This window comes from Raphanus sativus, chromosome 4, assembly GCF_000801105.2.
Source record: "Raphanus sativus cultivar WK10039 chromosome 4, ASM80110v3, whole genome shotgun sequence".
Lineage (NCBI taxonomy): Eukaryota > Viridiplantae > Streptophyta > Magnoliopsida > Brassicales > Brassicaceae > Raphanus > Raphanus sativus.
Window position 1 is genome coordinate 48,931,733 of NC_079514.1, and position 26,241 is coordinate 48,957,973.

Here is a 26,241-nt window from a genome sequence, read left to right on the forward strand (position 1 = left end):
AAAAAAGATTGATCATGCATTTGAAAACAAAATAAAAGCAAAGAGAACTTTACGCGAAATCAAGCTTCTTTGTCACTTCGAGCATGAAAATGTCTGTATAATTTAATCGCCACTTTTCTAAATATCAATTAACCCAATTATTTCGATTGTTTATAATACCCTTTTTAGTTTCTAGAATCTATTCTAAATTTTTAATAACTAAGAAGAGTTCGAGCCAAATAGCTAGAGCTGGGAATTTGGGTTTTTACCTACGGGTCCTGCCCCACTTGACCCACTGTGGATCGGCCAATTCGAAAAATTTAACATACGGATGCAGGTCGAATCGATCTTAAGTGGGTGGGTGTGGATCAGACGGATTTGAATCGCGGATATCCGCTAACCCACAAAAAAATAAAAATAATTTCCTTTTTAAAAAGAAAAAACAAAACTTCGTAAAAACTATATAAATATTAGAAAATTATATAATTTTAATTATAAATATCTATTTTTAATTATAAATATATAATTTTAGGTTATTTTATTACAAAATAATTAATATATAAATTGAATATAATTATAATTATTATTTTATTAAAATTTATATAACCTGCACAGGTCCCGCGGTACGGTTTTTTAAATCTTTCTTGACGGATCATGCGGGTTAAAAATTTTAAGTCAAAAAAATAGTTGATATGCGTCCCGCCAACCCAGCTCTAGGGCCAGACCCTGATTTTCTATAGGTTCGAGACCAACCATTGCTAATATTTTATGACATGGCGTAGTAAATCTCTGAATATCAAAAAAATATTCTCTTTCTACTTTTTTAATGTTTTTAAAAAATTAATCACTAGTCTCTAATATTTTAGTAAATACCATTTTTCTATAGATTGTTGCAATCAAAGACTTAATACCGCCTCCTCAGAGAAATGCTTTTGAAGATGTGTACATTGCACAGGAGTTGATGGACGGTGACCTTCATAACATCATAAACTCCAATCAAGAACTAGAATCACTTCATTACGAGGTTTGAGTTTGGTTTTTTTTTTTCTTCAAACTTATACCGTTTTTTAGAGAATTTGAAGATGTTCATTTTTTTAATTTTGTGACACAGTTTTTCTTGTACCAAATCCTGTGTGGATTAAAGTATATTCACTCAGCCAATGTGTTACACAGAGATTTAAAACCGAGCAATCTCCTCGTGAACGCGAACTGTGATTTAAAGATATGTGATTTTGGACTTGCTCGTGGTAATTCAGAGCATAATGCAATGACTGAGTATGTTGTCACAAGGTGGTACCGTGCACCTGAGCTTCTCTTGAACTCTTCTGCTTACACCTCAGCTATAGATATCTGGTCTGTTGGCTGTATCTTCTTGGAGTTGCTGACTCGCCAAACGGTCTTCCCCGGTAGAGATTTTGTCCATCAGCTTCATTTGATCTTGGAGGTAACAAGAAAAGTTACACTAAACCCTTTTTAGTGATCTCTTTAACTTATAAAAAAATCTAACACTTTGATTTGCAGCTCCTAGGCTCTCCATCAGAGGAAGAACTTGGATCATTGAGTGAAAATGCTAAGCAATACTTAAGGCAGCTTCCTTATCATAGTCGCCAATCTTTCTTTGTAAGATTCCCAAACGTGCCTTACCAGGCTCTTGACTTGATAGTGAGGATGCTAAAGTTTGATCCTAGACAGAGAATCTCAGGTTCGTTTATGTCACTTCTTTAATTTCATTGCAGATTTGATTTAGACTCTTATCCCATTTTGTTTGCCTTCTTGGCAGTTGAAGACGCGCTTGATCATCCATATCTCGCAGAGCTGCACGAATTCACTGATGAACCAGTGTGTTTGACCCCCTTTAACTTCGATTTAGAAGATCAGCCATTCACAGTGGAGGAGATTAAGGAGTTAATCTACCGTGAAGCCTTAGCTTTCAGCCCTCCCTGAACCACCAGTAGTTGAAAGGGAAGATTGACTTTGCCTTGGAAGCAACTCATAAAACAGTCATCATTGTCTTCTCAATTCATAAAAATATTTCTATGTATTAAGATATTATGCTAGATATCCTGAATAAACCATATTTGGCATTGTAAGATTATATAATATTTACCTAAATAAACTAAAGAAAGAAATATATGATTATGTGGGAGTTATTATTAACTTTAAATCCAACAAATAATAATACATTGCATCAAGGAAGATCTATAACTCTTGGAATGGTTCCTTTGCATATGTTTGTTCAACTCTTTAGATTGCCAAAGAATCTAGAGAGTGGTACAGTAACAGGGCCATTGGTTTCTTCTTTACTTTTGCCAGAGTGTTTGTGTCTGCTGGACTTGTGCTTCTTCTCTTTTTTTGATCTTTTAGAACTTGATCTTGATCTTCTAGATTCGTCTTCATCGCTACTAGATGAAGACTGTTGAGATAGAGAATCGATTCCACCACTGAATACTACGCTTTATTGATGAGAGACTACAAGAGTTACAACAATGGAGGACTTGAGTACCTCAACTACTCTATCACCTGAGTAGCTCCTAGCACATCGCTAAGGAATCACTATTGTAAACTTGCATAACCGTCTAACAGACTCTTTGACTTGTATTTATACTAAACTATGGACACGTGTACTCTGTAATCTCTTTATCCACTTCAAACGTCTTTGTTGCCTTCTGTTTCCTCTATCTTCTCATTAACCTTCTTGAACCTCCTCCTCTCATACGTGTGCTTGTATCTATCAAAGACTCTGAGGATGAACAATGCTGCAAACTCAACATGGTTAATGTTTATATAAGCTATAAAAGACATGGCACCATCTGTTCAGGGTCATCTGTTAAGCACCTTTCTCTTTTTGCTTCTTGTCTTCTTTGAATCTCTGTCTTTCTTATCTGTGAGATCAATGGAGAAAACAGTTAATAACTTGCTCATAAAGAAAGGCTTCTGTTCTCGAGTTAAGTTTGATGATACTACCTTTCCGGGAGTTATCACTAGAATAGTTCCTTCCCTTGGAGAGTTACAAGGCCCTTTCTGAATCTAGCTGAGTTCTATACTCACGCATCAGTTTATCGGTATCTGCTTCAAGTTCTCCCTTTTTCATCTCTTCTTCCTGAACACGTCGAGTAAAGAAAAAAGATGCAACCATTTTTAATGTTGCATAACCACAACGCAGAGCCGCTGCAAACGGTAACAAACTGATAATGCAGAGCTTGACCATCTATGATTCTATAGGTTATGCAAAAACAAGATGCTAGAGCTACTTCCAATCCTCACCAATCAACATATATGAATTAGGAGGGAGAGAAATGAATATGAAAGCTTCTTAAATTGACAACAACCATAGCTAAGTTTAACATGATTATAAGAGGATTATGACAAGACATGATGAAGCTGTGTTATAAGCTATGGAAATAGTTTTGAAAAACGAAACATAAGAAGCTGACTACCTTTTGCTTGTTCTTATACTCTTCCGGGTAGTCTTGAGACTAGCCAAACGAGCCGCATGCCACTCTGGTGTATGAAATGAACCATCCACCTGCCACACTCCTCATCAGACACAATACAACGATAATCAAGCCGAATCAAACAAAACAAAAAAGAGTTGAAACAAAGAAGTAGCAAATGCACCATTATTACGAAAGCATCTTATTGTTTTTACTAGTCTAAATGCTTCTTGTGTGTTACAGATTGCAATCACTCAGACACAAGCAAGCATCAGTGCTACACTCTAAATAAACTACATATCAACTTCAGTTTTCCTCAAGACATGACTGTAAAATTGTCCTAAAGAGGTTCCTATTACAAGTTGTTCCCCGTAACCACAATCAACTAATTCTCAAATTTGATGATAATCGTGAGGAGACAATCAAAAGGCTGTTCAATCACTCAGACACAAAAGCTCAATTAACACCTTTAACACAACGATCAAAACAACCATGATCAATCAATCTCAAAAATTGGATTTGAGATATGAAGAAAAAAAAGAGAGTATGAAAGAGTACAAACCATTCCGTCTTCAACCTCATCGGGCTGAGCTGAGGTGGAGCCAACCCCTAGATCTCTGCATAGCCTTGTACGCTTGATTCTTTCCCATTGCTCTCGGAATCGGGGAGATAGATTGAGGATTAACGGTCCGAAGAAGAGGCTTTCCAAGGCTCTGAACCGAAAACGCACTCCAAATATTAGTTTCACGCCCATATCAAAATGTGGCTAATAGTAAAAGGACTAATATGAAAATATTATTTATGTACACACACCATATAGTTTTGAAATTAACAATAAAACCCTTAGGTGACTCTCTCTCTCTCTCTCTATAGACACACACCAATCCTACCGGGATTTAATTTCACGGCCAAATTAAAATTTAGTTGATAATAAAAGGATCAATATGAAAATATTATTAAATTTTGTGTCTGTAAGCTTGAATTATAACATTTATGATGATGTAAATATATAGTTTTGTAAAAATAATAATAAAACCCTTAGGTTACTCTCTGTCTCTCTGTCGTCGACTCGAGTAGGTCAGGTATGGTTTTCATCGGAAAGTTTCAATTTTTTTGGTTTACTTGTTCAATCGATTAGCTTTAATTTGAGTCGAAAGTTTGGAGCTTTTAGAGTACTAAGAACTGAGAGGTTGTTGAGGAATAATAAATAACGTATGAGTTTCGGTTGTGTATCTGAATCGTAGTCCTCTTGTTTGAATTGATTTCAGATCTTTCTGTTTGTGTTTTTGTAGTTACGTTAAAGGATCGTGCTTTGAAGAAGAGCATATAAGATGAGTGGGAGTGGAGATAATAAAGTCTCTGGAGGAACGACAAAGACACCTGCTGATTTCCTCAAATCCATCCGTGGGAGACCTGTTGTTGTCAAGCTCAACTCTGGTGTCGATTATCGTGGTCAGTCTCTCCTTCTTTCTATGTAGCTATCTTCTTGTTATGTGTTTGTGCGGCTGTCTATAGCTGTGGTTTTGTGGTGTTGATTGGTGGCATAGTGTGTTGCACGTTAGGCTACAAGTCTTGACTTAGGTTGTATCCTTTGTCCATTTTAATTGGAACGGTCCTAAGGATTGTTTTTTTAAGCTTACACTCATGTTAAGAAAACCATTGGATCGTGATACTTATACATTTTTCAATATATTTCTAGAGAACATTTTCTTATCTACTCTGAACAAATAAATTGATATACATTTGAGTAAGTGTGACCGTTTTTTTTTGGGTTTATAAACCAGTCTAAGTCAAGCCACAGTTAGATCACAGTAACCAGTTTGGCTGTTTGTGTCTCTCCTTGCCGCTTCTCGTTCTAATATCTCCTTTTATCCATTTATTTGCCCCCCTGCATTGGAGTTACAATTGACTAGGAGAATTTTTAGCTTGGGTTTCCAAATCTTTGCTTGGTGCTTTTATGATCTACGCTTAATGCTCTATATAAGAGAGATCTTTGTCCTTGACTAGTGCGCATGAGAAACTGCTTATTTCGATTTTTTCTCAACTTGTTCGCTTTTTGCCCTGAATCAGTTTTGTTGAGGTTCTTTACAAGCTTGATAATATTCAGTCATATTCTTCTTCTTCTACACAGGCATCCTTGCTTGTCTTGATGGGTACATGAACATAGCAATGGAGCAGACAGAAGAGTATGTTAACGGGCAGCTCAAGAACAAATACGGTGATGCCTTTATCCGTGGAAACAATGGTAAGGAGAATCTCCTACCTTCTTCTTCTCTCAACCTTCTTTGTATATGGTTCGGTTAAATGTAGGCATATAAACTTTCTTTGATTTTCTTCCGGTGCAGTTCTTTACATCAGTACGGTGAACACACCTTTAGCTGACGGAGCTTAGACCCTTCCTCATTATCATCAGCAGCAGCAGACATGGCCATCTTATAGATGTTACCTGCTTTGACCTCTTTCTAAAACAACTCTTGCACTTGACGATTGACATGTATCAAAGATGTTTGTTTTTCTTAAATGAATTTTTGTTATATGCATATGCCAAAAGCAGACGTCTTTTGTTTTTACTTAAACGCAAATTAATTTAATTACTTGTGGCTTATACAAAATAAACAAAGATTAGTGATTCAACAGTATTGTTACCAGAAGCGCATATACTAAAGTGTTAGCTCTTAAAATAGCTTTAGTTTGTTTTTTATTTAACCTCTTTTATGTAACTTGCTTATCTCTAAGCAAAACCTTCAAGTAAAGTTTCTCTCTGTATTTAAAAGCTAACTTCATTACAAGAGTAGTCGTAGTAGTGTCTCATCTGGTTTTCAAAAAAATCAGAGTACTCAATTCTTCTAATTTGATTCTTCTTCTGTTGCATTTTCTTCTGGCTTACTTCCCAACCTCCCCAACCTTACAATGTCTTCCACCATAATTCTTCCCTCTGTTGAGAAACCAGATTCAATACAAGGAGGATTAAAATTAACAGATCAACTCCAGAGAGATTAAGTAAGCGCTCACGCAGAAGAGGATTCTTTACCTTTATCTTTGGAGAGACTGCTGATTAGTTGTTGAAGTCCTTCATTAGCAATCTTGTCCTTCAGATACATTGCAGCAGAGGCAACTTCATCAGGTGTAACCTTTCCATCTCGATCCCTGTGTTGTGTGCATTCAAAACGTTACAGTCTCAGAAACCAAAAAAAGGTGGACGATATATACTGTCTATATTATATACCTGTCAAGAAGCTGCCATCCTTTGCCAATTTTGATATCCACATCATCAATCTCCTTCTCCAGGTTTTGTATCAGACCATCGACCTTAAAAAGTATAACTGACGAGTTAGCTCTGATACACAAATCTCATGGCAGTTTAACCTTTTCTTTAAACGATTTGGGTCATTTTACCTTTTCCATTAGTGCAGAGGAAACCTCGTCTGCTTCAGCAACTTCCTCACTTTGGTCGCTATCTTCTCTAGCTGCTTTGTATGCTTTCATTGCAGCCTTTTCACCATCAACATCTTCTCTCTCCACCATTGTGTTATAGAACTCCACCTGGAGAAACAGAAGAACGAATTTCAATCTAAGACACAATATGTTAATCAAGCAAACTACGAGCTTATGCTTTTTTGGACATTGTACCTCTTTCTTCACCAGCCTCAGGAATTCTTCTCTCTCTCTACATACTGACTGTTTATATCAAAAAACAAACAATCTCAAAATAGGTATCAGGATAAAAAAAATTTGAATTTTCATTATTCATTGTTGAAAATTATAGACTGATTTTTACTTACAGAAGCGGAAGCCAACACGCCAAGTGCACGGCTAAGTTTACAAAGATCATCTTGCTGTTCAAGGACTCTAGCTCTGGCCTGTTCTTGTGCTTCTCTGGCCGTTGGTATGGTCATCTCTTGCAACGCCTTATCCTCTTCACCACCTTTAACATCTTTAATCCTTGTAAGCTCTTCTTCTTCTTTCTCTTCTTCTTTCTGCATATATATCAATGTAATATGTGAAACGTATAAAAACTGAGTTCTCTAACTTTCTCAAGCAAGCATAACACAACACAACCAATGGTTTATATCAAACCTTGATCAGTTCGTCTTGCATCTCAAGGTACTCTAGCTTCCTTAGTCGCTCAGATACAGGGTCTTCAGATGGCAGAGAAGTAATACCAACAGTATCCACAACCTCGTCAGGAAGAGAAGAAAGAGTTGCTCGGACAGCATCTGCCTCAACTCTTCCAGCAACCGTGAATGCCCTGAATATAAACTCCAATCAGAAACTTCTTCGCAATAAAACCCACGGAAGAACAAGATAATGAGGAAAGAGTTCTGGAACCTACCTAGATAGGATCAGCAACGACGAGGGGACAGAGTGATTAAGTGACAAGTCCATCCAGTCGCGAAGCTGCAAGAACGTTTTAATACTAAAAATTTTAACGCTGCGAGATTATCTTTTCATCACAGAGTTTGATAAACAAATAACAAAGAAACCTGTTGCCTCATCTCTTCAACTGAAAGCGTCCCCAGCATTCCCCGTTCCCTGCAATCTTCGCGTAGCTCAGCTTCTGAAAGGGAATCCACACCTTCGGCTCTAATCAGTTTATCATCTTCCTTAATGCTGTATTGAAAAGGAGTAAAAGTTAAACATCAAAGCGAGGTTAATAGTCAAATGACAATGAGACATAGAAGCATCTTACCTCCTCAGTCTTTTTCTGAGCATATATCGCAGATAAGCATCTGTTCCATATGGGCTAATACCCATAATTCTGCACATGCTAACCAAGCGAGGCCTGTTATTGAAGACAAAGAGGTAATTACTGTCAGTACATGTACCGTTTTACAAGCAGAACACATCTCTGAGATTCAACAGAAAAGGAGCAACAAACCTGCTAATGTTATCCAAAGTAAGCTCATCGTTGAAAAGCTTTGCAAAGCCCAAAATTTCATCATTTTGGACAAGTCGACCTTTTCGAACCTGCAAGGCATATCGCGTGGAAATTAAATTCAAATTCAAAAACCGAAAGATAGAGTAGTATCTGAACCAACACAAGATCCATGACTTACCTTGTCTAGAAACTCAACCAGGTCTTCAGCGGTTTGCTTCGCTTCGCCGGTTCTTGAATGTTTAACTTCCTTAGCCATCTCTTTAGCCGTTTCCTGAAGAAACTTAGCGTATTCTATCCTTGCAAGTAACTTCCTTTTCAATGCTTCCTGCACATTAATAAAACAGCAACATGAGAAAAAAGTGACCCATGAGGTAACAAGGTAATAAACAGCAACACACCTCTTCTTTCATCTTGTCCTGGAAAGTTGACGGCAACATATTAGGGAAGAGCTTCAAGAAAACTGGCAGCAGAAACTCCATAAACGGCACCAGAATGAACACAGCAAACGGCACTAGTCTAAAGATATCAGCTGTTGTTCGAGTTAGCTGCTGCCTTTCTCTCCTAGAGAGACTCTTTCCACCAGCCAACTTAAGCAGCAATCTTGAACTGATCCTAGTATCAGCCCAGAGTAGTTTCGTCCCCAGCCAATAATGTTTCAACGTTGACACGAACTCTTGTTTCCAGTGAGTTAGCTTCTTCGCCCAATCCGCCCTGTAGAGAAAAACAAAACTTCAAGAACAGTACAAATAAGAACACACGACGTTAGACGAAAGCTCAAACCTGCTCATGGAGGCAACAGCTCTTAAAGCAGGACCAATCCGGAGAATAAAAACCCAAGTCCTCTGAACAATCGACCTCGCAACCTTCTTGGAATCTTGAAGACGCTTAGCCTTCGCCTTTGCTTTAACACTGCTAAGACTCTCAACAGCTTGGTCACACTCCTCAGGAGACGCCTCTTTCCTATTATTCACACCAACCACATCACCTTTCTTCTTCTTCTCCTCTTCCTCCGGTTTCTTAGCTGCAACCGTAGTAGCGTTGCGAATAGACGCGCTCACGTATCTCATCCCAAGAGAAGAACCCATTTCTGGACTCCTTCCATAGCCAAGTCCCGAGAAGTGAGAAGAAGCATGGAATCTACGTCCAAAGTATCCGTCTTTAGAAGGTGAAAGAAGACCAGTAAAGGACTTGTCTTTGGCTACAGGGTCAGCTTCCAAAGGAGGATGGTTGGTTAGAGAGTGATGACCAAATGATTGAAAGCTTTGAGCTGAGCGACCATAGACGCTCAAGTAATCAGAAACGATACTCTTTCTCCGTAAGATCGCTCTTGACGCCATTTTCTTGAAAGAGCCTCTTTTGTTGTCTAACAGAGTAATCAGATGAACATCTCCTACAAGGAAAAAAAAAAGAATCGCTAAATCAGAAACTACAAAGCTTTGGCGAACCCTAAGTATCAGAACCGAGACGATCAATTGAAATCGGTAGGAGGATAAGTTGGAAACGACGACATATCACTTACAGGTATGAGAAGAAAGAGACGGAGGAATCTGGAGATGAGCTCTGAATCTCCGGTGGAGAGTAAACGAGAAGACAAGACGGAGAGGTTTGAGAGGTTTTAGGGATGCGGCGAATAAATCGTGGGAAAGGATTTTTTATTCCTTTTTATTCTCTTTTTCTTTTTCTTTTTGTGTGTGTTTGATGAAAACATAAATAGATATTTTTGAGCCAATAATTTTATATTAAAAAAAAATTATAACTAGATACAAAATTAAAATATTTAATATAAATGTAAAATATATAACCATATATCACTTGATATAAAAAGATATAACCGTATATCAATATTCATTAATGCAAAAATTGCAAGTGGCAAAAAAATTAAAATATTTAATCTAATAAAATGGTATAGAAATATATCCTATCAACATTCATGATAATTCAAAATCAAACGAAAGGTAAACATATATATAATGATAGAAAGAAAACTAAATAAATGAAAATATAAAACTAAAATCAAGTTTTCATGAGAAATATTGTTGAGTAAAAAACAAAACTAGAATCTAAAAACTTCAACGTACGACCAGCGTCTTAATCCATCATATGATCCACCAACTTTCATGTAATAGATAATTATTTTAAATGTATTTTTGATATATATTAAGAATTGAGATTATATTTGGTACGGAATGTTTTTTAAATTTTAAATGTTTTGAGTTATATTGGATATCCATTTAAATTTGAGTTTGGTTTAGATAATATCCATAATTCGAAATACTATAAAACAAAATCTATTCGATATTTATATTGAATTTAGATCGATTGGAATCACTTTTGTTTGATTCGGTTCGTTTGGATTTTCTGACTCGGTTTATTTTGCCAGCCATTAATTTTCCAATCTAAAATTACAAGATTTTACCCTCTCTTTATTCATGGGTGACCGAAGAAGTTTTCCATAAATATTTAGGAAATATCAAATATGAAAAGATTCTAATAAACTCATTGTCTATATATATTATTATCTTTCATCATGCTCTCTTCTCCATCTTTGAAGATTGATCTCACCATAGAAGAAGATGGATGGTATATATTTGACCTCATCTGCAGTTTAATTCCATAATTCCTTAAGGTCTTTGGTTCTTACCAACGATGAAAGTGTTGTTATTTTGAGCTTCCACTAGCTTATAGATAGATTGACTTTTGATGAAACTATATGTGTGAAAAGTGGATCTTATATTCTTATGTATGTGTCCGATTCTTCTCTAGCCTTAATTACTTTCATATGACTGGTCATGCATGCAGTGAAAGGTAGAACCTAAACCTCTGTTCTGCATATACTTTCCTCTGTTCTCCACGTAAACCTCTGTTCTTACAATTGTTATTTTGAGCTTCCACTTAGCTTATAGGTAGATTGGGTTTGATTTATGAAACCGTCGCGAATCTTCTTCCATAAATAAATTCATTAAATGGAAAAAATCTTGAGCCTTGTTATTTTTGTTCTTCTTCTGACAGTTAGTTAATTCAGCTTTCGTCGCCATGTTGCATGCTCAAATCTTTCTATTTGTGAAAAAGTAGATCTTATGTATGTGTCTGGTTCTCTTGACAATCACTCAACTGTTGTTTTTTCTTTTCTTTTGACAGATTTAATCAGCTGGCTTCCTGAAGAGGTTCTAGGCAGCATCTTGTCCTTACTTTCGACAAAACAAGCCGCAACAACATCTGTACTTGCTAAAAGGTGGAGGCATGTGTTTAGATTAGTTCATAATCTTGATTTCAATGATTATGATCATGTGCTGCCACCGGAAGAGGGTGGAAGAAAATGGAATCTGATCCGGGAGAGCTTCAGGAAATTTGTGGATGCTTTGCAATGCGCTTCTAGTATCAAGAAATTATCTCTAAAATGTCATTTTCGTGTGGAAAACGAGATGGCTCACGTGAATAGCTGGATATGTAATGCCGTAGAGCGTGGTGTCTTGGAGATGAGCCTAGATTTATGGACTGTTTGTGTAGTCGTTCTGCCTCGTGCGCTCTTCACGAGCAAGACACTGGTTAAGCTGACACTGGGATCACATATCGATCTTGGCAACATTCCTCCAGGTGTGTCTCTTCCAGCGCTCAAGAGCCTCTTCATCGAAACCATCTTTTTCAGTTATGGAGATCTGTGTAATGTGCTTCTTCCTGGTTGCCCAGTACTCGAGGAGCTGTCTGTACGTCACGTGAATTGTGAAGGAGTCCCATTCTGCATTTCCAGTAGGAGCATCAAGAAACTAACAGTTTACTACAAATTTGAGACTGTGATTACAGATATGCCCGGCATGTCGTTTGACGCACCGAATCTTGTCTCCCTCGACTACTCAGATTATGCATTGGAAGAGTACCCACAAGTGAACTTGGAGTCCCTAGTCGGAGCTAGGCTGAATATTAAATATTCTAAATTAATCAAGTGGCCTGATATGTCTGGTCTCATTAATGGGATAAGCAACGTCCACACCCTGCATCTCACTTCTGCTTCTGCTAATGTAAGTTTTTACTTGACATAACTCATAAAAAAAATTAAAAAAAAAAAGACATTCTCATTATTGAAGCTTATATGTGTGTGTGTGTGATGTTCAGGTGATTTCTCGATGTGTTAAACACGGACTATCTCTACCATTGTTCAAGAATCTGATTAACTTATCTTTTTGGGGTGACCACAAACGATGCTGGAAACTGCTGCCTTACCTTATCAAGCAGTCTCCAAAGCTCTATACTCTACTCATCCAGGGTCTCGATGATTACACATGCGATGGTACCATGCATCTTGTCAAAGTGAAGGTGCTGCATCTTCTTGCCTTTGGAGGAACGGCTAGAGAGTTGGAACATTTGATGAGTATTCTTGGGGGCATTATGGTTGATGATGGTAAAATGTTGCAAACGGATGACGCTCGTTGGAGATGCAGCATCCAAGTGCAAGACCGATTTCGTTTCTTACGTCTATCCAGGTCCTCTTGTTAAACAGCCTTGAGCACTGACCACTGCTGCGATTTCTGGCAACGTCAACCGTAAGCTGTTCTTGTACCGATTTGTTAAAACTTCATCTTTGAGGAATTGATTCTTCATTTAAACATCAAGAATAAACAAACGACAAACTTACATCAATTTTGGAACAAAAGCTGGACTAAATCAAGGAAGTTTGTCAGCAACTCAAATCTTTAATTTCGATAGAGAGACTTTGTTGAAGATCCCAATGCGATAACTTTGAGGATCCATATGGTTGGACTGATGTAAGTTGCGGTTCTTAGCTCAGTTAACTTTGAGGATCCACCACCTTATGTTTTGGTTCTTCGGATAGAAGTTCATTTCAGTTCATCATCCATGTTATTTGAAGTTTCAACTACCTATCTCTATCCGCTATTTGGAATCGCTATGCTCCTTTCCATGAAATGCAATCATCAAAACTACTCTTTTCACTTTGACGTATCTCTGGCTTATGCTCTAGTTTCCCTTTTAATTAATCCTCTCTATCTAGTTGTCTTTTAGTTTTATGGTGTAATCTTCTGGCTTTGGAAAGATTTCTATCTTTGTCGGCTTCTGATTCCGGAAGAAATGTATTCCTTGTCGGCTGCATTTTACCCGTTTAATATTTTTTCAGATGACAAAAATAAATGTAATTGACTTCTTACGTGCGCAACAATTACAAACAGAGCATAGGGGCTTAAGAGCTAAAGCAACGTAGTGAATTAGCTCGGGGATGACGTCACTAAGCAGTCAGATGTCCCCGTCGCGATTAACGGTTGACGTAGTGTAAATATCCAAGGAGTCGAGAATTTTTTCTGACCGACACCACTGGCATCCACACGTGCAGTCAGTTAGTCATCCTCAACTCGTAAATATCCACCGGTCCCGAAAGCAATATTGTATAAAATATTCGTAGAAACAATATGGCAGATCTTTGATATATGTATGCAAATAAATTATAGTATTGATTCAGGATATGTGACTTGTGAGTCATGCAAGAAGTTTTGTTGGTACACGTGATTGGAGTTTTATGTGGGTGCGGGAAGGTTAAGAGAGGTCAGTCCCAAACACACGTTTAGAAATTAGAAAATTAGAAATCAGTGTTTTACAAAAAAAAAAAAAAAAAAAAAATTAGAAATCAGAATCACAATGCATTCATCATCACTTTTTTCTTTTTCTTTGATCAACACATTTTATCATCACTAAAAGTAAAAAGACAAGTTCCTGACACATTTAATATTACAAGATTTACTCTCTTATTTTTCAGTCTAAACTCAAAATCTAAATTACAAGATTTTACTCTCTCTCTTATGGTTCAACAGAGGAAGTTTTCCATAAATATTTAGGAAATATCAAATATGAAAAGATTCTGATAAACTATTTATTTATTTATTTATTTATCTATCATCATCTATCATCTTTCATCTTCCTCCATCTTTTGAAACTGGGGAAGATAGATCTGTCATAGAAGACGAGGGTATATCTGTGACCCCCTCTGCCGTTTAATTACATAATGACTGGTAACACATGCGAGAAAGAAGGTAAGCCCTTCAATTCAGTTGAGAAAAAGAAAAAAAGAAAACCAAGTCTTTTTTTGTTTGTATACACTCTTTTAGATTGGTTTGTAGAAAAACATTGATGTGGATCTTCGGTATGGTCTCTGGTTCTATTACAAACGATCAAAGCGTTGTTCTGTTGAGCTTCCACTAAATAGGTCTGAGTTCTGATGAAAAGTGGATCTTATGTATGTGTCTTGTTCTTCTTTAGCCAAAGGTAGAAACTGTTGATATCAGCTTTGGTTTCTATTCCCTCTTTTTAAAGTTTTATTTGTGGTCCGAACGAACATCATTGATATGGATCTTCATCATTCATGGTCTCTGGTTCTGCATATAGTTTTCCTCTGTTTTGCACATCATAGACCTCTGTTCTTACAAGCGCCTCACAGTGTTGTTATTTTGAGCTTTTACTAGGTTAATATATAGAGATATAGGGTTTTCCTTTTTTTTTTTTGAAAGAATAGATGTAGGGGTTTCATTCATGAAACTGTTGCTGCTTGAATCTTCCATTAAACTAAATTCAACCTTTCTTATTATTTTTTTCTTGTTCTGGAAGTTAGTTGAATGAGTCTGAGCCACTTCATGTTTCAGGTACTATTAAAGAAGAGGCTGGCTTGAGAGATTTAATCAGCTGGCTTCCTGAAGAGGTTCTAGGCAGCATATTGTCCTTACTTCCGACAAAACAGGCCGCATCAACATCTGTACTTGCTAAAAAGTGGAGGCATGTGTTTAAATTAGTTCATAATCTTGATTTCGATGATTATGATGTGCGGCAACCGGAAGAGGAAGAGGAAGAGGAAGAGGGTGGAAGAAAGTGGGATTTGATCCGGGAGAGCTTCAGGAAATTTGTGGATGCTTTCCAATGCGCTTCTCCTATCAAGAAATTCTCTCTAAAATGTCACTTTCGCGAGAAAAGCGAAATGGCTCATGTGAATGGCTGGATATGTAATGCCTTAGCGCGTGGCGTTTTGGAGATGAGCCTAGATTTATGGACTGGTTTTGAAGTTTTTCTTCCTTGTGCTCTCCTCACGAGCAAGACGCTTGTTAAGCTGACACTGGGATCACAACTTTGCCTTGGGAACATTCCTCCAGGTGTGTCTCTTCCAGCGCTCAAGAGTCTCTTCATCGACTCCATCTTTTTCACTTACGGAGATCTGTGCAATGTGCTTCTTCCTGGTTGCCCAGTACTCGAGGAGCTGTCTGTACTTCACGTGGATTTTGTTGGAGTCCCATTCTTCATATCCAGTAGGAGCATCAAGAAACTATCAGTTAGCTACAAGCTTGAGTCTGAAATTACAACTATGCCCGGCATGTCATTTCACGCACCGAATCTTGTCTCCCTCAACTACTCGGATTATGCATTGGAAGAGTACCCACAAGTGGACTTAGAGTCCCTAGTTCAAGCTTGGCTGAATATTCATTATTCTAAATTAATCAAGAGGCCTGATATGTCTGGTCTCATTAATGGGATAAGCAACGTCCACACCCTGCATCTTACTCCTGCTTCTACTAATGTAAGCTTTTACTTAATGTAACTCATAAAAAAAAGACACTCTCATTATTGAAGCATATATATGTGTGTGTGATGATGTTTCAGGTGATTTCTCGATGTGTTAAACACGGACTATCTCTACCGATGTTCAAGAATCTGATTAACTTAATTTTTTGGGGTGACAACAAACGATGCTGGAAACTGCTGCCTTGCCTTATCAAGCAGTCTCCAAATCTCTGTACTCTACTCATCCACGGTCTGGATGAGTACACTTGCGATGGTACCATGCATCTCGTCAAAGTGAAGGGGTTGCATCTTCTTGCCTTTGGAGGAACTGCTAGAGAGTTGGAACATTTGATGAGTATTCTTGGGGGCGTTATGGTTGATGATGGTCATATATTGCAAACCCATGACTCTCGTTGGAGCTGTATCATCCAACTGCAAGACCGATTTCGTTTCTTACGTCTATCCAAGTCCTCTTGTTAATCTTTTAGTTTAGTCTTTATAGTGCAACACCGAAGTCTTTATGTGTCACAGTTTGAACGCACCATTTTACTAGAACCTACTTGCAAAGAAGTTGTTTCCAAGGGAGCTGATTACTGATTCATCAGATCCTCTGTTTTTGCTCTGTTCGTTTTATCTCATATACTCTGTTCTTGAGTTTGCACACTGCTTGTTTCATATAATGTTTTGTTTACATCAACACCATCCTCGTATGTGACCTGGACAAAGACGCTGTTGTGTTATAGATTTCTGAAGATAAGATAGTGGTGACTGATGAGCAAACAGAACTGAGCTAAAGTCATGTGTACATACTAAGTGTTTTCTTGAAAATTCCATCAAATTGTCTAATGATACCAAAACACCTGAGAATAGCAACTATACTCTGTTCTTACATGTTTTTTTTTATTCCTTTCAAATAAACCATTAAAAAAGATAAGACCATCCGCAATCGTGATACCCGCTTATGAATTCTTAAAAAAATTTTTTTTTTTTTTTTATTATTATTTTTTTCAACTATACATTACGGATGCCCTAAAGCTTCTTGCTTTGTGGGGAAAAAAAATTTGATTTAATCTGAATTGGTGGAAAAGCTAGGTTGATTAAGGGCTATTAACTTTCACATTAAAAGTTAGACAGTTAATATCATTTATACATTTAATGAATAAACATATAAATTATCCTTAAAATAAAAACGAAATTTAATTTTATGATTAAATAACTGATTAAAATTAATATGATAAGAATTATCTAAAATTTAAAAAATATATTTTAAAATAAAAAATTAGAGTGATTAATATTGTTTATATCTTTAATAGATAAATATATAAATTACCTACAAAATAAAAAAGAATTTATTTATTTTTATTACATAAGTAAATCTATACTATTATTTGCGAAGTGATTTTTCGCAACAGAGCTTCCACGTTAGAAGTTAGACTGGTTAATATCGTTTATACCTTTAATGAATAAACATATAAATTATCTATAAAATAAAAAAAAGAAATTTAATTTTATGATTAAGTAGCTGATTAAAATTAATAATGATAAGAATTATCCAAAATCTAAAAATATATTTTTAAAATAAAAAATTTAGAGTGGTCAATATCATTTATACCCTTAATGAATAAAACATAAATTAACAACAAAATAAAAACCTAGTTTTAATTCTTTTGATTAGCTAAATTATTAAAATTAATATTAATAATAATTATCCAAAATCTAAAAATATATTTTAAATAAAACAAACTTTTATTTATCATATTATTTTAATAAAAATATATATTATTTTTATTACAATCTAACAATAAATATATTGATCCAACTATTACTTTTTGTAAATAATTTTTTTATTGTTTATGTTTAAATAGTATAGATGAGAAAAATATATGTAATGTAAAATATAAATAATGGAAAATAAATGGAAAATATGAGCAAAATATAAGTAAAAATAAGTGTAAAAAGTGGTAACAAAAGTATAAGATTTTAAAATCAAAAATATTTTTAATATGTTAGTGTTTTCAAAAATTTAATACAATAATAAACATATATTTTAATAAAATATATAAAAAATTATGTCCGCATATGCGTGCATCACACCTAGTAGGTAAAGTATTTGGATATTTAAGCAGGTTACAAGATTTTGGACAAAGTAATCGTCTTTGTAAGCAAATGTTTTGAAAAACAGTATCCACAAACAAAACAATAAATCCGCAAGAGCCCTACACAAAATCAACGTGGGAAAGTACGGTGAAGAACACACAAAAGGTGTGTTACTCTCCTAGGTAACAGATAAAATTGCTTTGCATATTCATTGTTGAAAGACACAAGACTCATTTCACTTACATAAGCGGAAGCCAAAACGCCCAGTGCATGAGTAAGTTTGCAAAGATCATCTTGCTCAAAGACATGGTCTTCAGATGGCAGATAAGTAATACCAACAACCACGTCAGGAAGAGAAGAAAGAGCTGCCCTGACAGCATCTGCCGCAACCATGAATGCCCTGAATATAAGCTTCTGAGTTAAAAACCAAAGCATAAAAGTTCAATAACAATGAGATGTGGAAGCATCTTTACCTCCTCAGTATTTGTCTGCACATAATAACCAAGCGAGGCCTGTAACAAAGAGGTCAGTCAGAACATGTACACACCACACATATCTGAGGCTCAAATCGAAAAAGGAGCAACAAACCTGCTAGTAAGCTCATCGCTAAAAGATTTGCAAAGCCTTGTCTTCAGCGGTTTGTGTTACTTCACCAGTTGTTGAATGTTGAACTTCATTAGCCATCCCTTTGGCCTTTTCCTGAAGGAACTTAGCGGCGCCTGCTTCATGTTCATCGGGAGAGACTTGAACTTCAATTTCCTTGTTGTTATCTTCAGTCCCTCCGAAACTACCACTTTTTCCAGGTGCAGTGGGTTTGAAGAGCAGGACATAGAACACTTCGACTGAATACCATGGACAGGGTATGCCGTTAGCCTGAACATCCTATTAGTAGTTGATCTCTGTATCTTTTGGAGATAGTGCACCACCTTAGTCATGCCAAATCCCTGGACAACTTTGGTCTTGTAGCAGCTCCAAACAGACCTGAATACATGAGAGTTGACTATGGGACCATAGAAAATCCAGTTCCTCTCAGCTTCTCCCGCTTGAAGCTCACAGTTGAAGAAGGTGTCAGACTGATTCCAAGGGTTAGTCTCCAAAGCAGCTATGGGGAGTAAAGGAACACCGCAAGGTTTCTCTACAGCTCGAGAATCGAGACACTTTCTTGCCACATAATGTGACTTTCAAACAATTTCTTGCCACACTTGAAAAAGTAGTATTTACTTATTGTATTTCAAACAATTTCTTTTATAAATATTGTGAAATGTTGAACATTAACGTCGATTTTGAACTTTAATGTGACTTTGATTTAAGTTCTAAAATCATAATCATTTAACTAGAATTATGAACAAGTAAATCTGAACATTTTTTAAGTTATGAAGACTTTTCTGTTTTTCCTCTTCTAAGATAAGGTTTCCATTAAAATTTATATCTCATGAGAATTTTAAGCTACAATGAAAACTAATTAAAATATATGTAAGTTTTTTCAAATGATGTTAGAACCTAGAATCATATATATATATATATAAAGTTTGGAGAGAGTGAGCAATACTTGTACATTATCCAAAATTTTGGTATTGTGTTCATATCTAATTTTATTTGGCTACACAATTTGCATCAAACTCTCATTTTATATATTTTATTTTCATAAAAAGGATCTTATTTATTAAGGTAATTTCAGCTGGTAAAACAATTTCACATGCATGAGATATTAGCATTACATAAATTGAATGAGTTTTCTATCTCCATATAACAAGACAAGAATATCAACTAATGCATTTTGTTATCTGATGAAATATGTGTGGTTGAAAATATAGCAATTCATACTATTTCACTTTTTTAGTTGTCATACTCTTCAAATTTTAATTTAAAAAACTTCAGCTATCATCAATAACTTAACAATTGTAAAAATGAATTAAAACAATGGTGGAAGTCATTAGTTTTTTGACAATAAGAGTTTTACACCATTTAGTTTAGTTTGGTTTTTATATTCTAATTTGTATCATGTATCATTTTGCATTTTGATCTGAATATTGAATCGGGTTCAATTTGAAATATTTGTTAGGATCAATAGAATCAAAAATTTCTATTTATGCAGTAAGAAGTTATAAGAACCCATGGATATCTTAAAATACATTTGCATAAGTTAGTTAATTTTATTGTTTTATTTCATTATATAGAAATTCAGTATCATTAAAATATAAATATTTATTTCATTGTATATATTTTATCATCATATTTTACTTACTCATTTTCTTGGTGTCAATTCATTAGTGGCTAGAATTTCTTTTGTTGTTTCTAATCTATTAATTTAGGGATTATCTACTATTTGAAGTTCTCATTTAAATTTTGGACTCTTTCATAATTGTTGCTAGAATATATGATGTCTCCTATACAATGCAACCTACCAACTTAAATTAAACCAAATCTTAACCAACATAGATTAGTTAAACCTAACCAGTAACACTTTTATAATATTTTTGGTTAATCTTTTAATATAATTAGATCTAGGACTGGACGTTCGGGTACCCATTCGGGTTTCGGTTCAGTCCATTCGGGTTTCGGATTATCGGGGTCAAAGATTTCAGCCTCATTCGGATATTTTTAAATTTCGGTTCGGGTTCGGTTCAGATCTTTACGGGTTCGGTTCGGGTTCGGATAACCCATTTAAAATGTTTTTAAATTTTCAAAATTTATTATATACTTTAAATTTTCAAAATCTATAAGAAAGATAATATATTACATATAAATTTTCATAACATATATGCCAAAATACCTTAATTTAACACATAAATTAGTTTTCTTTGAATATTTGGATAAAGAATCAATAGATATTTAACTATTTCGGTGTTTTCAGTATATTTTAGCTATTTTAAACATTTGCTTTTGACTATTTGCATATATTTTCCGAGTATTTTGGAAAATTAAAAGGTATCTTATATATTTTTAATATTTTTAATATACATTATATATAAAAATAATGTATATATTCAAGTATATAAATTTATTTCGGATACATTCGGGTACCCAAAATATTTCGGTTTGGATCGGGTTCGGTTTCGGTTCTTTAAATACCGAAATTTTGAATCCGTTCGGATATTTAATCAATTTTGGTTCGGGTTCGGTGCTACTTTTTTGGATCGGGTTCGGTTCGGTTTTTCGGGTTCGGATTTTTTGCCCAGCCCTAATTAGATCATATAAAACTGAATCACTCTTAAATCAACGAGTTCTATATCATTCCAGACATAAGAGAAAAAATATCCGACTCATTTACAACGTAAGCATACAAAGACCGTGTATGCTTATGCTCATTGATCTTCCAAAAACCAAATAATTGTGGCATAGACCAACATAGGTTCATGTTCGTATCACTAACTTTACTTCCATATATTTACTCTTCACCTACATCATATCACAACATACATAGTTATACAAGAACATGATTTTTTTTGTTCAAACAACCAAATAATGGTGGCATATGGTCAGTAGATTTTTTAAATATGTTTTTTTATATATTACATTTTACGAGACTATGTGTATAAATTTTTTTTTTGAAAAAATGCATAACTATGTGTATAAGTTAAAAGGTAAAAGGTGTGACAAGTCAAATTATTATACTAAAAATAAAAGAAGATTAAATACAAACTAATAACAAGTACAACACAAATTATAACACTATTAAATTCTATATATATTTAATAAAATATTATATATATGTCTAATATGTATATATATATATATAAATGTTACACAAAATATATATAATATTATATACACATATTATATATACCATATATTATTAATTGAAATTTGACAAATCAATTTCCGCCCTTTAGGGCGGGTCCTAATCTAGTTAAAAATTATATGAGACTTTTATGGTACCTCACAACTAATGATGCCCTTACGTTTTCTTAAGTAAATCATATCGTTATTAATATGACTTCAATTCGTATTTGCAGTGAATATCGTTTTATGACTTCAATTCATATTTTCAGTCCACTGCTTTACAAGTTACATAGCTCCACGTCTTGAATTCATATTTCAAGACACTGCTTTTTAGTGTTAGGCTTTGGCCATGTAAATTAGGCTGGGCCGCTGGGGCTTCACTTCAGTTTCGTGAAATGACACTATTGATCCCTAAGTTTTGAACGATACTGGTTTAGAATATATCATCACTAAACCCAAAAGAACCCAAACCACATTACATATGTAAGCAGTCGCCTATTGTTAGCTTTGCATCATTATCTAGTTCAGTTAGTTCAAACCACATGAATCTCTTCACATAAATCATATACGGGCAATCTATCTATATCTCACTCACGAGCGATCTTAAGAACTTGTTTCCCAAAGTTTAGTCCACGAAAGAGTCCAACAAGAGCAGAAGGACCATTGTCTAGTCCTTCAACAACGTCTTCAACGTATATCAACTTCCTCGCTTTTATACATGGAAGCATAAACTCCAAGAACTTAGAGAATGTATCAATGAAGTCAACACCCACAAACCCTTGCATCTTGATCTTTTTGTAGATAACAACCGGTAGATTTTGAATCCCTTCTCTGGTTTCAAGATGGTACTGAGAGATCATCCCGCATACAGCAATTCTTCCATGCGTTTTCATGTTCAGTAGCACGGCGTCAAGCATTTTGCCTCCCACGTTCTCTAAGTATATGTCAATGCCCTTTGGAAAACACCTGCCAGAAACAAAGAGATTATATTTTGATCCCACGTACCAAGAAACTGAATAGTATTATTTAAAAAGAAAATGAATTATAAACCTCTTTAAGGCAGAGTCAAGGTTAGGCACTTCCTTGTCAAGGTTGGATCATCAGAATCTATCACCCTAGACACTCCATATCCGGAAATAGGCTGAACATTAACAAATTATCAACAAGTGTGTATATGTAGATGTGTATGTGAGTGATGTTGTTACCTTGCCCGGCACGAAAGCATCCATAAATGCTGAACTTGATGGATTTGGTTCTTTCATGCGAATCCCTATGTAAGGATCACAAGACAAGTAAATATTTTTCACCAGAATCGCCTTGGATCCAGCCTTACCCTTGAGTTCTACAGCGTTTGCAACCGGTAAAATCATTAAATCAGACTCTTTTGGGAAGCCCTTAATGTAATCTCTAAGTATTGCTTGTTCCTCACGGTACTCTCCATTTCCCTCAGTGAAGACATGCTTGTTGTGGTTAGGTTTATATATAGCATCAAAACTTAAGTTAGGCTTGTTAGGTTCAGGTAACATGGACTCAATTGCATCCATAAAGCAGGTTTGGCACGATTAGAACTGAAGAGCTGTCAGACATTTCTAGGCAGTGAAAATGACTAGTGACTAATAAAACACATGTTACATGCAAGGCAGCAGTTTCCAGCACCGTTTGTTGTCACCCCAAAAAGATAAGCCAAACAGATTCTTGAACACCGGTAGAGATAGTCCGTGTTTAACACATCGAGAAATGACCTGAAACATCATCACACACATATATATATGCTTCAATAATGAGAGTGTCTTTTTTTATGAGTTAATATAAGTAAAAACTTACATTAGTAGAAGCAGGAGTGAGATGTAGGGCGCGGACGTTGCTTATCCCATTAATGAGACCAGACATATCAGGCCACTTGATTAATTTAGAATATTTAATATTCAGCCTAGCTTCGACTAGGGACTCCAAGTTCACTTGTGGGTACTCTTCCAATGCATAATCTGAGTAGTCGAGGGAGACAAGATTCGGTGCGTCAAACGACATGCCGGGCATCTCTGTAATCCAAGTCTCAAAGTTGTAGTAAACTGTTAGTTTCTTGATGCTCCTACTGGATATGCAGTATGAGATTCCTTCATAATTCACGTGACGTACAGACAGCTCCTCGAGTACTGGGCAACCAGGAAGAAGCACATTACACAGATCTCCAAAACTGAAAAGGATGGTGTCGATGAAGAGACTCTTGAGCGCTGGAAGAGACACACCTGGAGGAATGTTCCCAAGATCGATATGTGATCCCAGTGTCAGCTTAACCAGCGTCTTGCTTGTGACGAGCTCACAAGGCAGAACGACTACACAAACAGTCCATAAATCTAGGCTCATCTCCAAAACACCACGCTCTACGGCATTACATATCCAGCTATTCACGTGAGCCATCTCGCTTTCCTCGCGAAAATGACATTTTAGAGAGAATATCTTGATACGAGAAGCGCATTGCAAAGCATCTACAAATTTCCTGAAGCTCTCCCGGATCAGATCCCACTTTCTTCCACCCTCTTCCTCTTCCGGTGGCAGCACATGATCATAATCATTGAAATCAAGATTGTGAACTAATCTAAACACATGCCTCCACTTTTTAGCAAGTACAGATGTTGTTGCGGCTTGTTTTGTCGGTAGTAAGGACAAGATGCTGCCTAGAACCTCTTCAGGAAGCCAGCTGATTAAATCTCTCGAGCCAGCCTCTTCTTTCTCGCATGCATTACTAGTCATTATGAAATTAACGGCGGAGTAGGACGTCAAAGATATGCCGAAGATGGAAAAGAGAGGATGTTGTAAGATGAATAAATAACAATTTTAAAAAGAGTTTATTACATTCTTTTCATTTCATCTTTGGTATTTACTAAAAAAAATTATGGAAAATTACTTATAAAACCAACAGCCGACTCCAAAAATAAGTAAATAAAATAATAATCTTGTAATTGCTATTAAAATATTAAACTAGATCTTGATCCGTGCGACCACACGGGTATTAATTTTCTGTTTTTTAGTTTTTATTTATTTATACTAAATGATGTATTTGTAATACTTAATCGTTTTACATTGACTATGTTAGAGATGTGTATTTGGATACCCACTGATTCAGTTAAAATCTATTTGGGTTTGATATTCCCGAGTTTAAAGATTTCAGCAACATTCAAATATTTATAAATTTTGGTTTCGGTTTGATTCGGGTATTTGCGGGTTCGGTTCGGATACGGATAACCCGTTTGAATTATTTTAAAATTTTTAAAATTTACATACACTTTAAATTTCTCAATACATATAAATTTGAGTAATGTAAGCCAAAATACCTAAATTAAAAATTAAAAAACAGGCTGAACTTCAATATTTGGATGAAGAATAAATATATATTTTAAATATTTTTGGTGTTTGATTATTGTTTATCTACTTTATATGTTTACTTTTGACTTTTTTTATATTTTCAAATAATTTAGACAATTTTAAGTTGACAAAAAGATAATTTTAAAATATCATTAATTGTTGAAGAATAAAAAACAAAATACATTAATCTAACTAAAAAGGAAAACATTAAAATATTAAAGAAAAAAACACATTAATCTAACTGAAAGACAAGCATTAAAATAGGAAAGAAAAAATAAACAAATTAATATAACTGAAAAAGACAAGCATTAAAATAAGAAGTTCAATTTAATTCTCAATGGCATGCAATTGTAAATAACACTGAAAACTAAGGAATATTCTATACTAGATATGGACCCGTGCGTTGCACCGGTTTTATTTGATGTTTTAATTCACGAACACATAAAAAGATTGGAAATACTTTTCTCACGTTAGTTCTTGGATTTTCAGTATATATTGGTGACATTTTAATAACAATAATCTGTTTTCTTACATAATTTTTTATTGGTATTCTATTTTAATAATAATGGTGTTTTAAATAGTACATTGATATTTATATTTTTTAATAAATACTTCACTTTTTATAATTTTTCAAAATAATATTAGCTATAGTTAATTGAAATATATAGAACTGTGAACTCTCTATATTGTTTATATTGTGTAAGAAAACTAAAAACGACACAATTAAAAATATTAATATTACATAACACCAGTCAATATTTTTTATCGATAGTCAGCTAAATATCGAATATATTTCTAGATAAAACATCAAATTTATTTATTTTAACATTCATGGTGTGACTTTAACATCTTTTTCTATATACAATATTTTGTAAAACACCATTGTCGGTATGTTTTACAAATTTGAAGTTCTCCAGTTGTAGTGACTCTTGATAGTGCGACATATAATTGTAAGACTGAACTTGACAAATAGACCAACTTTTTAAGCTTTGACCTTAGTTCTGATTGATAGTCATTTCATAGAACACTCTTATAGAAAATTGAAGTCTTTTCATTTTGAAAGGTCATCTTGCATATGTAGGTATGGGACTTATTCTAAGAATACAAATCTGTTTTTCCACATAACTTCCGGTTAGGATTTCGGCATCAATATTCATATTGTATAGGCGAGTTATCCATAACACTATTCTATTGGAAAGTCTTCATTTTTTATTTAAA

The 26,241-nt window shown here is 35.0% G+C and overlaps 7 protein-coding genes and 1 pseudogene across 7 annotated transcripts; 4 read left to right on the plus strand and 4 right to left on the minus strand.

Moving 5' to 3' along the window:
• Positions 1–865: 865 nt before the first annotated feature.
• Positions 866–2,046, plus strand: LOC108830511 (mitogen-activated protein kinase homolog MMK1-like). The gene is made up of 4 exons (XM_018604100.2): positions 866–1,003; positions 1,091–1,423; positions 1,501–1,681; positions 1,760–2,046. Exons 1-4 carry the CDS (start codon positions 941–943, stop codon positions 1,921–1,923), a joined length of 741 nt encoding a protein of 246 aa, XP_018459602.2. The 5' UTR covers positions 866–940; the 3' UTR covers positions 1,924–2,046.
• An 81-nt stretch (positions 2,047–2,127) lies between these two features.
• LOC108830508 (protein pxr-1-like) lies at positions 2,128–4,142 on the minus strand (annotated as a pseudogene).
• A 272-nt stretch (positions 4,143–4,414) lies between these two features.
• On the plus strand, positions 4,415–5,953 carry LOC108830514 (sm-like protein LSM6A). The gene is made up of 4 exons (XM_018604103.2): positions 4,415–4,495; positions 4,706–4,865; positions 5,545–5,658; positions 5,759–5,953. Exons 2-4 carry the CDS (start codon positions 4,745–4,747, stop codon positions 5,803–5,805), a joined length of 282 nt encoding a protein of 93 aa, XP_018459605.1. The 5' UTR covers positions 4,415–4,495; positions 4,706–4,744; the 3' UTR covers positions 5,806–5,953.
• Positions 5,954–6,156: 203 nt separating this feature from the next.
• On the minus strand, positions 6,157–9,969 carry LOC108830513 (uncharacterized). Its single transcript, XM_018604102.2, has 15 exons — positions 9,812–9,969; positions 9,073–9,682; positions 8,691–9,003; positions 8,471–8,617; positions 8,293–8,381; positions 8,104–8,196; positions 7,898–8,024; positions 7,747–7,811; positions 7,491–7,662; positions 7,196–7,390; positions 7,044–7,091; positions 6,810–6,956; positions 6,640–6,722; positions 6,445–6,560; positions 6,157–6,348 (listed from the first exon to the last, which is right to left on the minus strand). Exons 2-15 carry the CDS (start codon positions 9,627–9,629, stop codon positions 6,260–6,262), a joined length of 2,241 nt encoding a protein of 746 aa, XP_018459604.1. The 5' UTR covers positions 9,630–9,682; positions 9,812–9,969; the 3' UTR covers positions 6,157–6,259.
• A 786-nt stretch (positions 9,970–10,755) lies between these two features.
• LOC108830503 (F-box/LRR-repeat protein At1g06630-like) lies at positions 10,756–12,783 on the plus strand. Its single transcript, XM_018604095.2, has 3 exons — positions 10,756–10,872; positions 11,431–12,308; positions 12,403–12,783. Exons 1-3 carry the CDS (start codon positions 10,866–10,868, stop codon positions 12,781–12,783), a joined length of 1,266 nt encoding a protein of 421 aa, XP_018459597.1. The 5' UTR covers positions 10,756–10,865.
• A 1,392-nt stretch (positions 12,784–14,175) lies between these two features.
• LOC108830501 (F-box/LRR-repeat protein At1g06630) lies at positions 14,176–16,441 on the plus strand. Its single transcript, XM_018604094.2, has 3 exons — positions 14,176–14,327; positions 14,934–15,856; positions 15,940–16,441. Exons 1-3 carry the CDS (start codon positions 14,300–14,302, stop codon positions 16,318–16,320), a joined length of 1,332 nt encoding a protein of 443 aa, XP_018459596.1. The 5' UTR covers positions 14,176–14,299; the 3' UTR covers positions 16,321–16,441.
• A 5,513-nt stretch (positions 16,442–21,954) lies between these two features.
• Positions 21,955–23,204, minus strand: LOC108830510 (NADP-dependent alkenal double bond reductase P2-like). The gene is made up of 3 exons (XM_057008391.1): positions 22,866–23,204; positions 22,711–22,742; positions 21,955–22,626 (listed from the first exon to the last, which is right to left on the minus strand). The coding sequence occupies exons 1-3, from the start codon at positions 23,202–23,204 to the stop codon at positions 22,248–22,250; spliced, it is 750 nt and encodes a 249-aa protein (XP_056864371.1). The 3' UTR covers positions 21,955–22,247.
• Positions 23,205–23,288: 84 nt separating this feature from the next.
• Positions 23,289–24,411, minus strand: LOC108830504 (F-box/LRR-repeat protein At3g60040-like). The gene is made up of 2 exons (XM_018604096.1): positions 23,485–24,411; positions 23,289–23,402 (listed from the first exon to the last, which is right to left on the minus strand). Exons 1-2 carry the CDS (start codon positions 24,409–24,411, stop codon positions 23,289–23,291), a joined length of 1,041 nt encoding a protein of 346 aa, XP_018459598.1.
• Positions 24,412–26,241: the final 1,830 nt, after the last annotated feature.

What these genes read in the sequence shown, in the direction of transcription:
- LOC108830503 (XM_018604095.2), top strand. An exon ending in TCACTTCTGCTTCTGCTAAT is followed by an intron (nt 12,309 to 12,402) that starts GTAAGTTTTTAC and finishes TGTGATGTTCAG; the next exon opens with GTGATTTCTCGATGTGTTAA.
- LOC108830501 (XM_018604094.2), top strand. Translation starts at nt 14,300, where the DNA reads ATGACTGGTAACACATGCGAGAAAGAAG. An exon ending in TAACACATGCGAGAAAGAAG is followed by an intron (nt 14,328 to 14,933) that starts GTAAGCCCTTCA and finishes TTCATGTTTCAG; the next exon opens with GTACTATTAAAGAAGAGGCT. An exon ending in TTACTCCTGCTTCTACTAAT is followed by an intron (nt 15,857 to 15,939) that starts GTAAGCTTTTAC and finishes ATGATGTTTCAG; the next exon opens with GTGATTTCTCGATGTGTTAA.
- LOC108830511 (XM_018604100.2), top strand. Translation starts at nt 941, where the DNA reads ATGGACGGTGACCTTCATAACATCATAAACTCCAATCAAGAACTAGAA. An exon ending in TAGAATCACTTCATTACGAG is followed by an intron (nt 1,004 to 1,090) that starts GTTTGAGTTTGG and finishes TTTGTGACACAG; the next exon opens with TTTTTCTTGTACCAAATCCT. An exon ending in AGCTTCATTTGATCTTGGAG is followed by an intron (nt 1,424 to 1,500) that starts GTAACAAGAAAA and finishes TTTGATTTGCAG; the next exon opens with CTCCTAGGCTCTCCATCAGA.
- LOC108830514 (XM_018604103.2), top strand. Translation starts at nt 4,745, where the DNA reads ATGAGTGGGAGTGGAGATAATAAAGTCTCTGGAGGAACGACAAAGACA. An exon ending in CTCTGGTGTCGATTATCGTG is followed by an intron (nt 4,866 to 5,544) that starts GTCAGTCTCTCC and finishes TCTTCTACACAG; the next exon opens with GCATCCTTGCTTGTCTTGAT. An exon ending in CTTTATCCGTGGAAACAATG is followed by an intron (nt 5,659 to 5,758) that starts GTAAGGAGAATC and finishes CTTCCGGTGCAG; the next exon opens with TTCTTTACATCAGTACGGTG.
- LOC108830510 (XM_057008391.1), bottom strand. Translation starts at nt 23,204, where the DNA reads ATGGATGCAATTGAGTCCATGTTACCTGAACCTAACAAGCCTAACTTA. An exon ending in ATGCTTTCGTGCCGGGCAAG is followed by an intron (nt 22,743 to 22,865) that starts GTAACAACATCA and finishes AACCTTGACAAG; the next exon opens with GAAGTGCCTAACCTTGACTC. An exon ending in CTTGACTCTGCCTTAAAGAG is followed by an intron (nt 22,627 to 22,710) that starts GTTTATAATTCA and finishes TGTTTCTGGCAG; the next exon opens with GTGTTTTCCAAAGGGCATTG.
- LOC108830504 (XM_018604096.1), bottom strand. Translation starts at nt 24,411, where the DNA reads ATGACTAGTAATGCATGCGAGAAAGAAGAGGCTGGCTCGAGAGATTTA. An exon ending in TCACTCCTGCTTCTACTAAT is followed by an intron (nt 23,403 to 23,484) that starts GTAAGTTTTTAC and finishes ATGATGTTTCAG; the next exon opens with GTCATTTCTCGATGTGTTAA.
- LOC108830513 (XM_018604102.2), bottom strand. Translation starts at nt 9,629, where the DNA reads ATGGCGTCAAGAGCGATCTTACGGAGAAAGAGTATCGTTTCTGATTAC. An exon ending in ACTTTGGATAACATTAGCAG is followed by an intron (nt 8,197 to 8,292) that starts GTTTGTTGCTCC and finishes CTTCAATAACAG; the next exon opens with GCCTCGCTTGGTTAGCATGT. An exon ending in TCGTTGCTGATCCTATCTAG is followed by an intron (nt 7,663 to 7,746) that starts GTAGGTTCCAGA and finishes GTTTATATTCAG; the next exon opens with GGCATTCACGGTTGCTGGAA.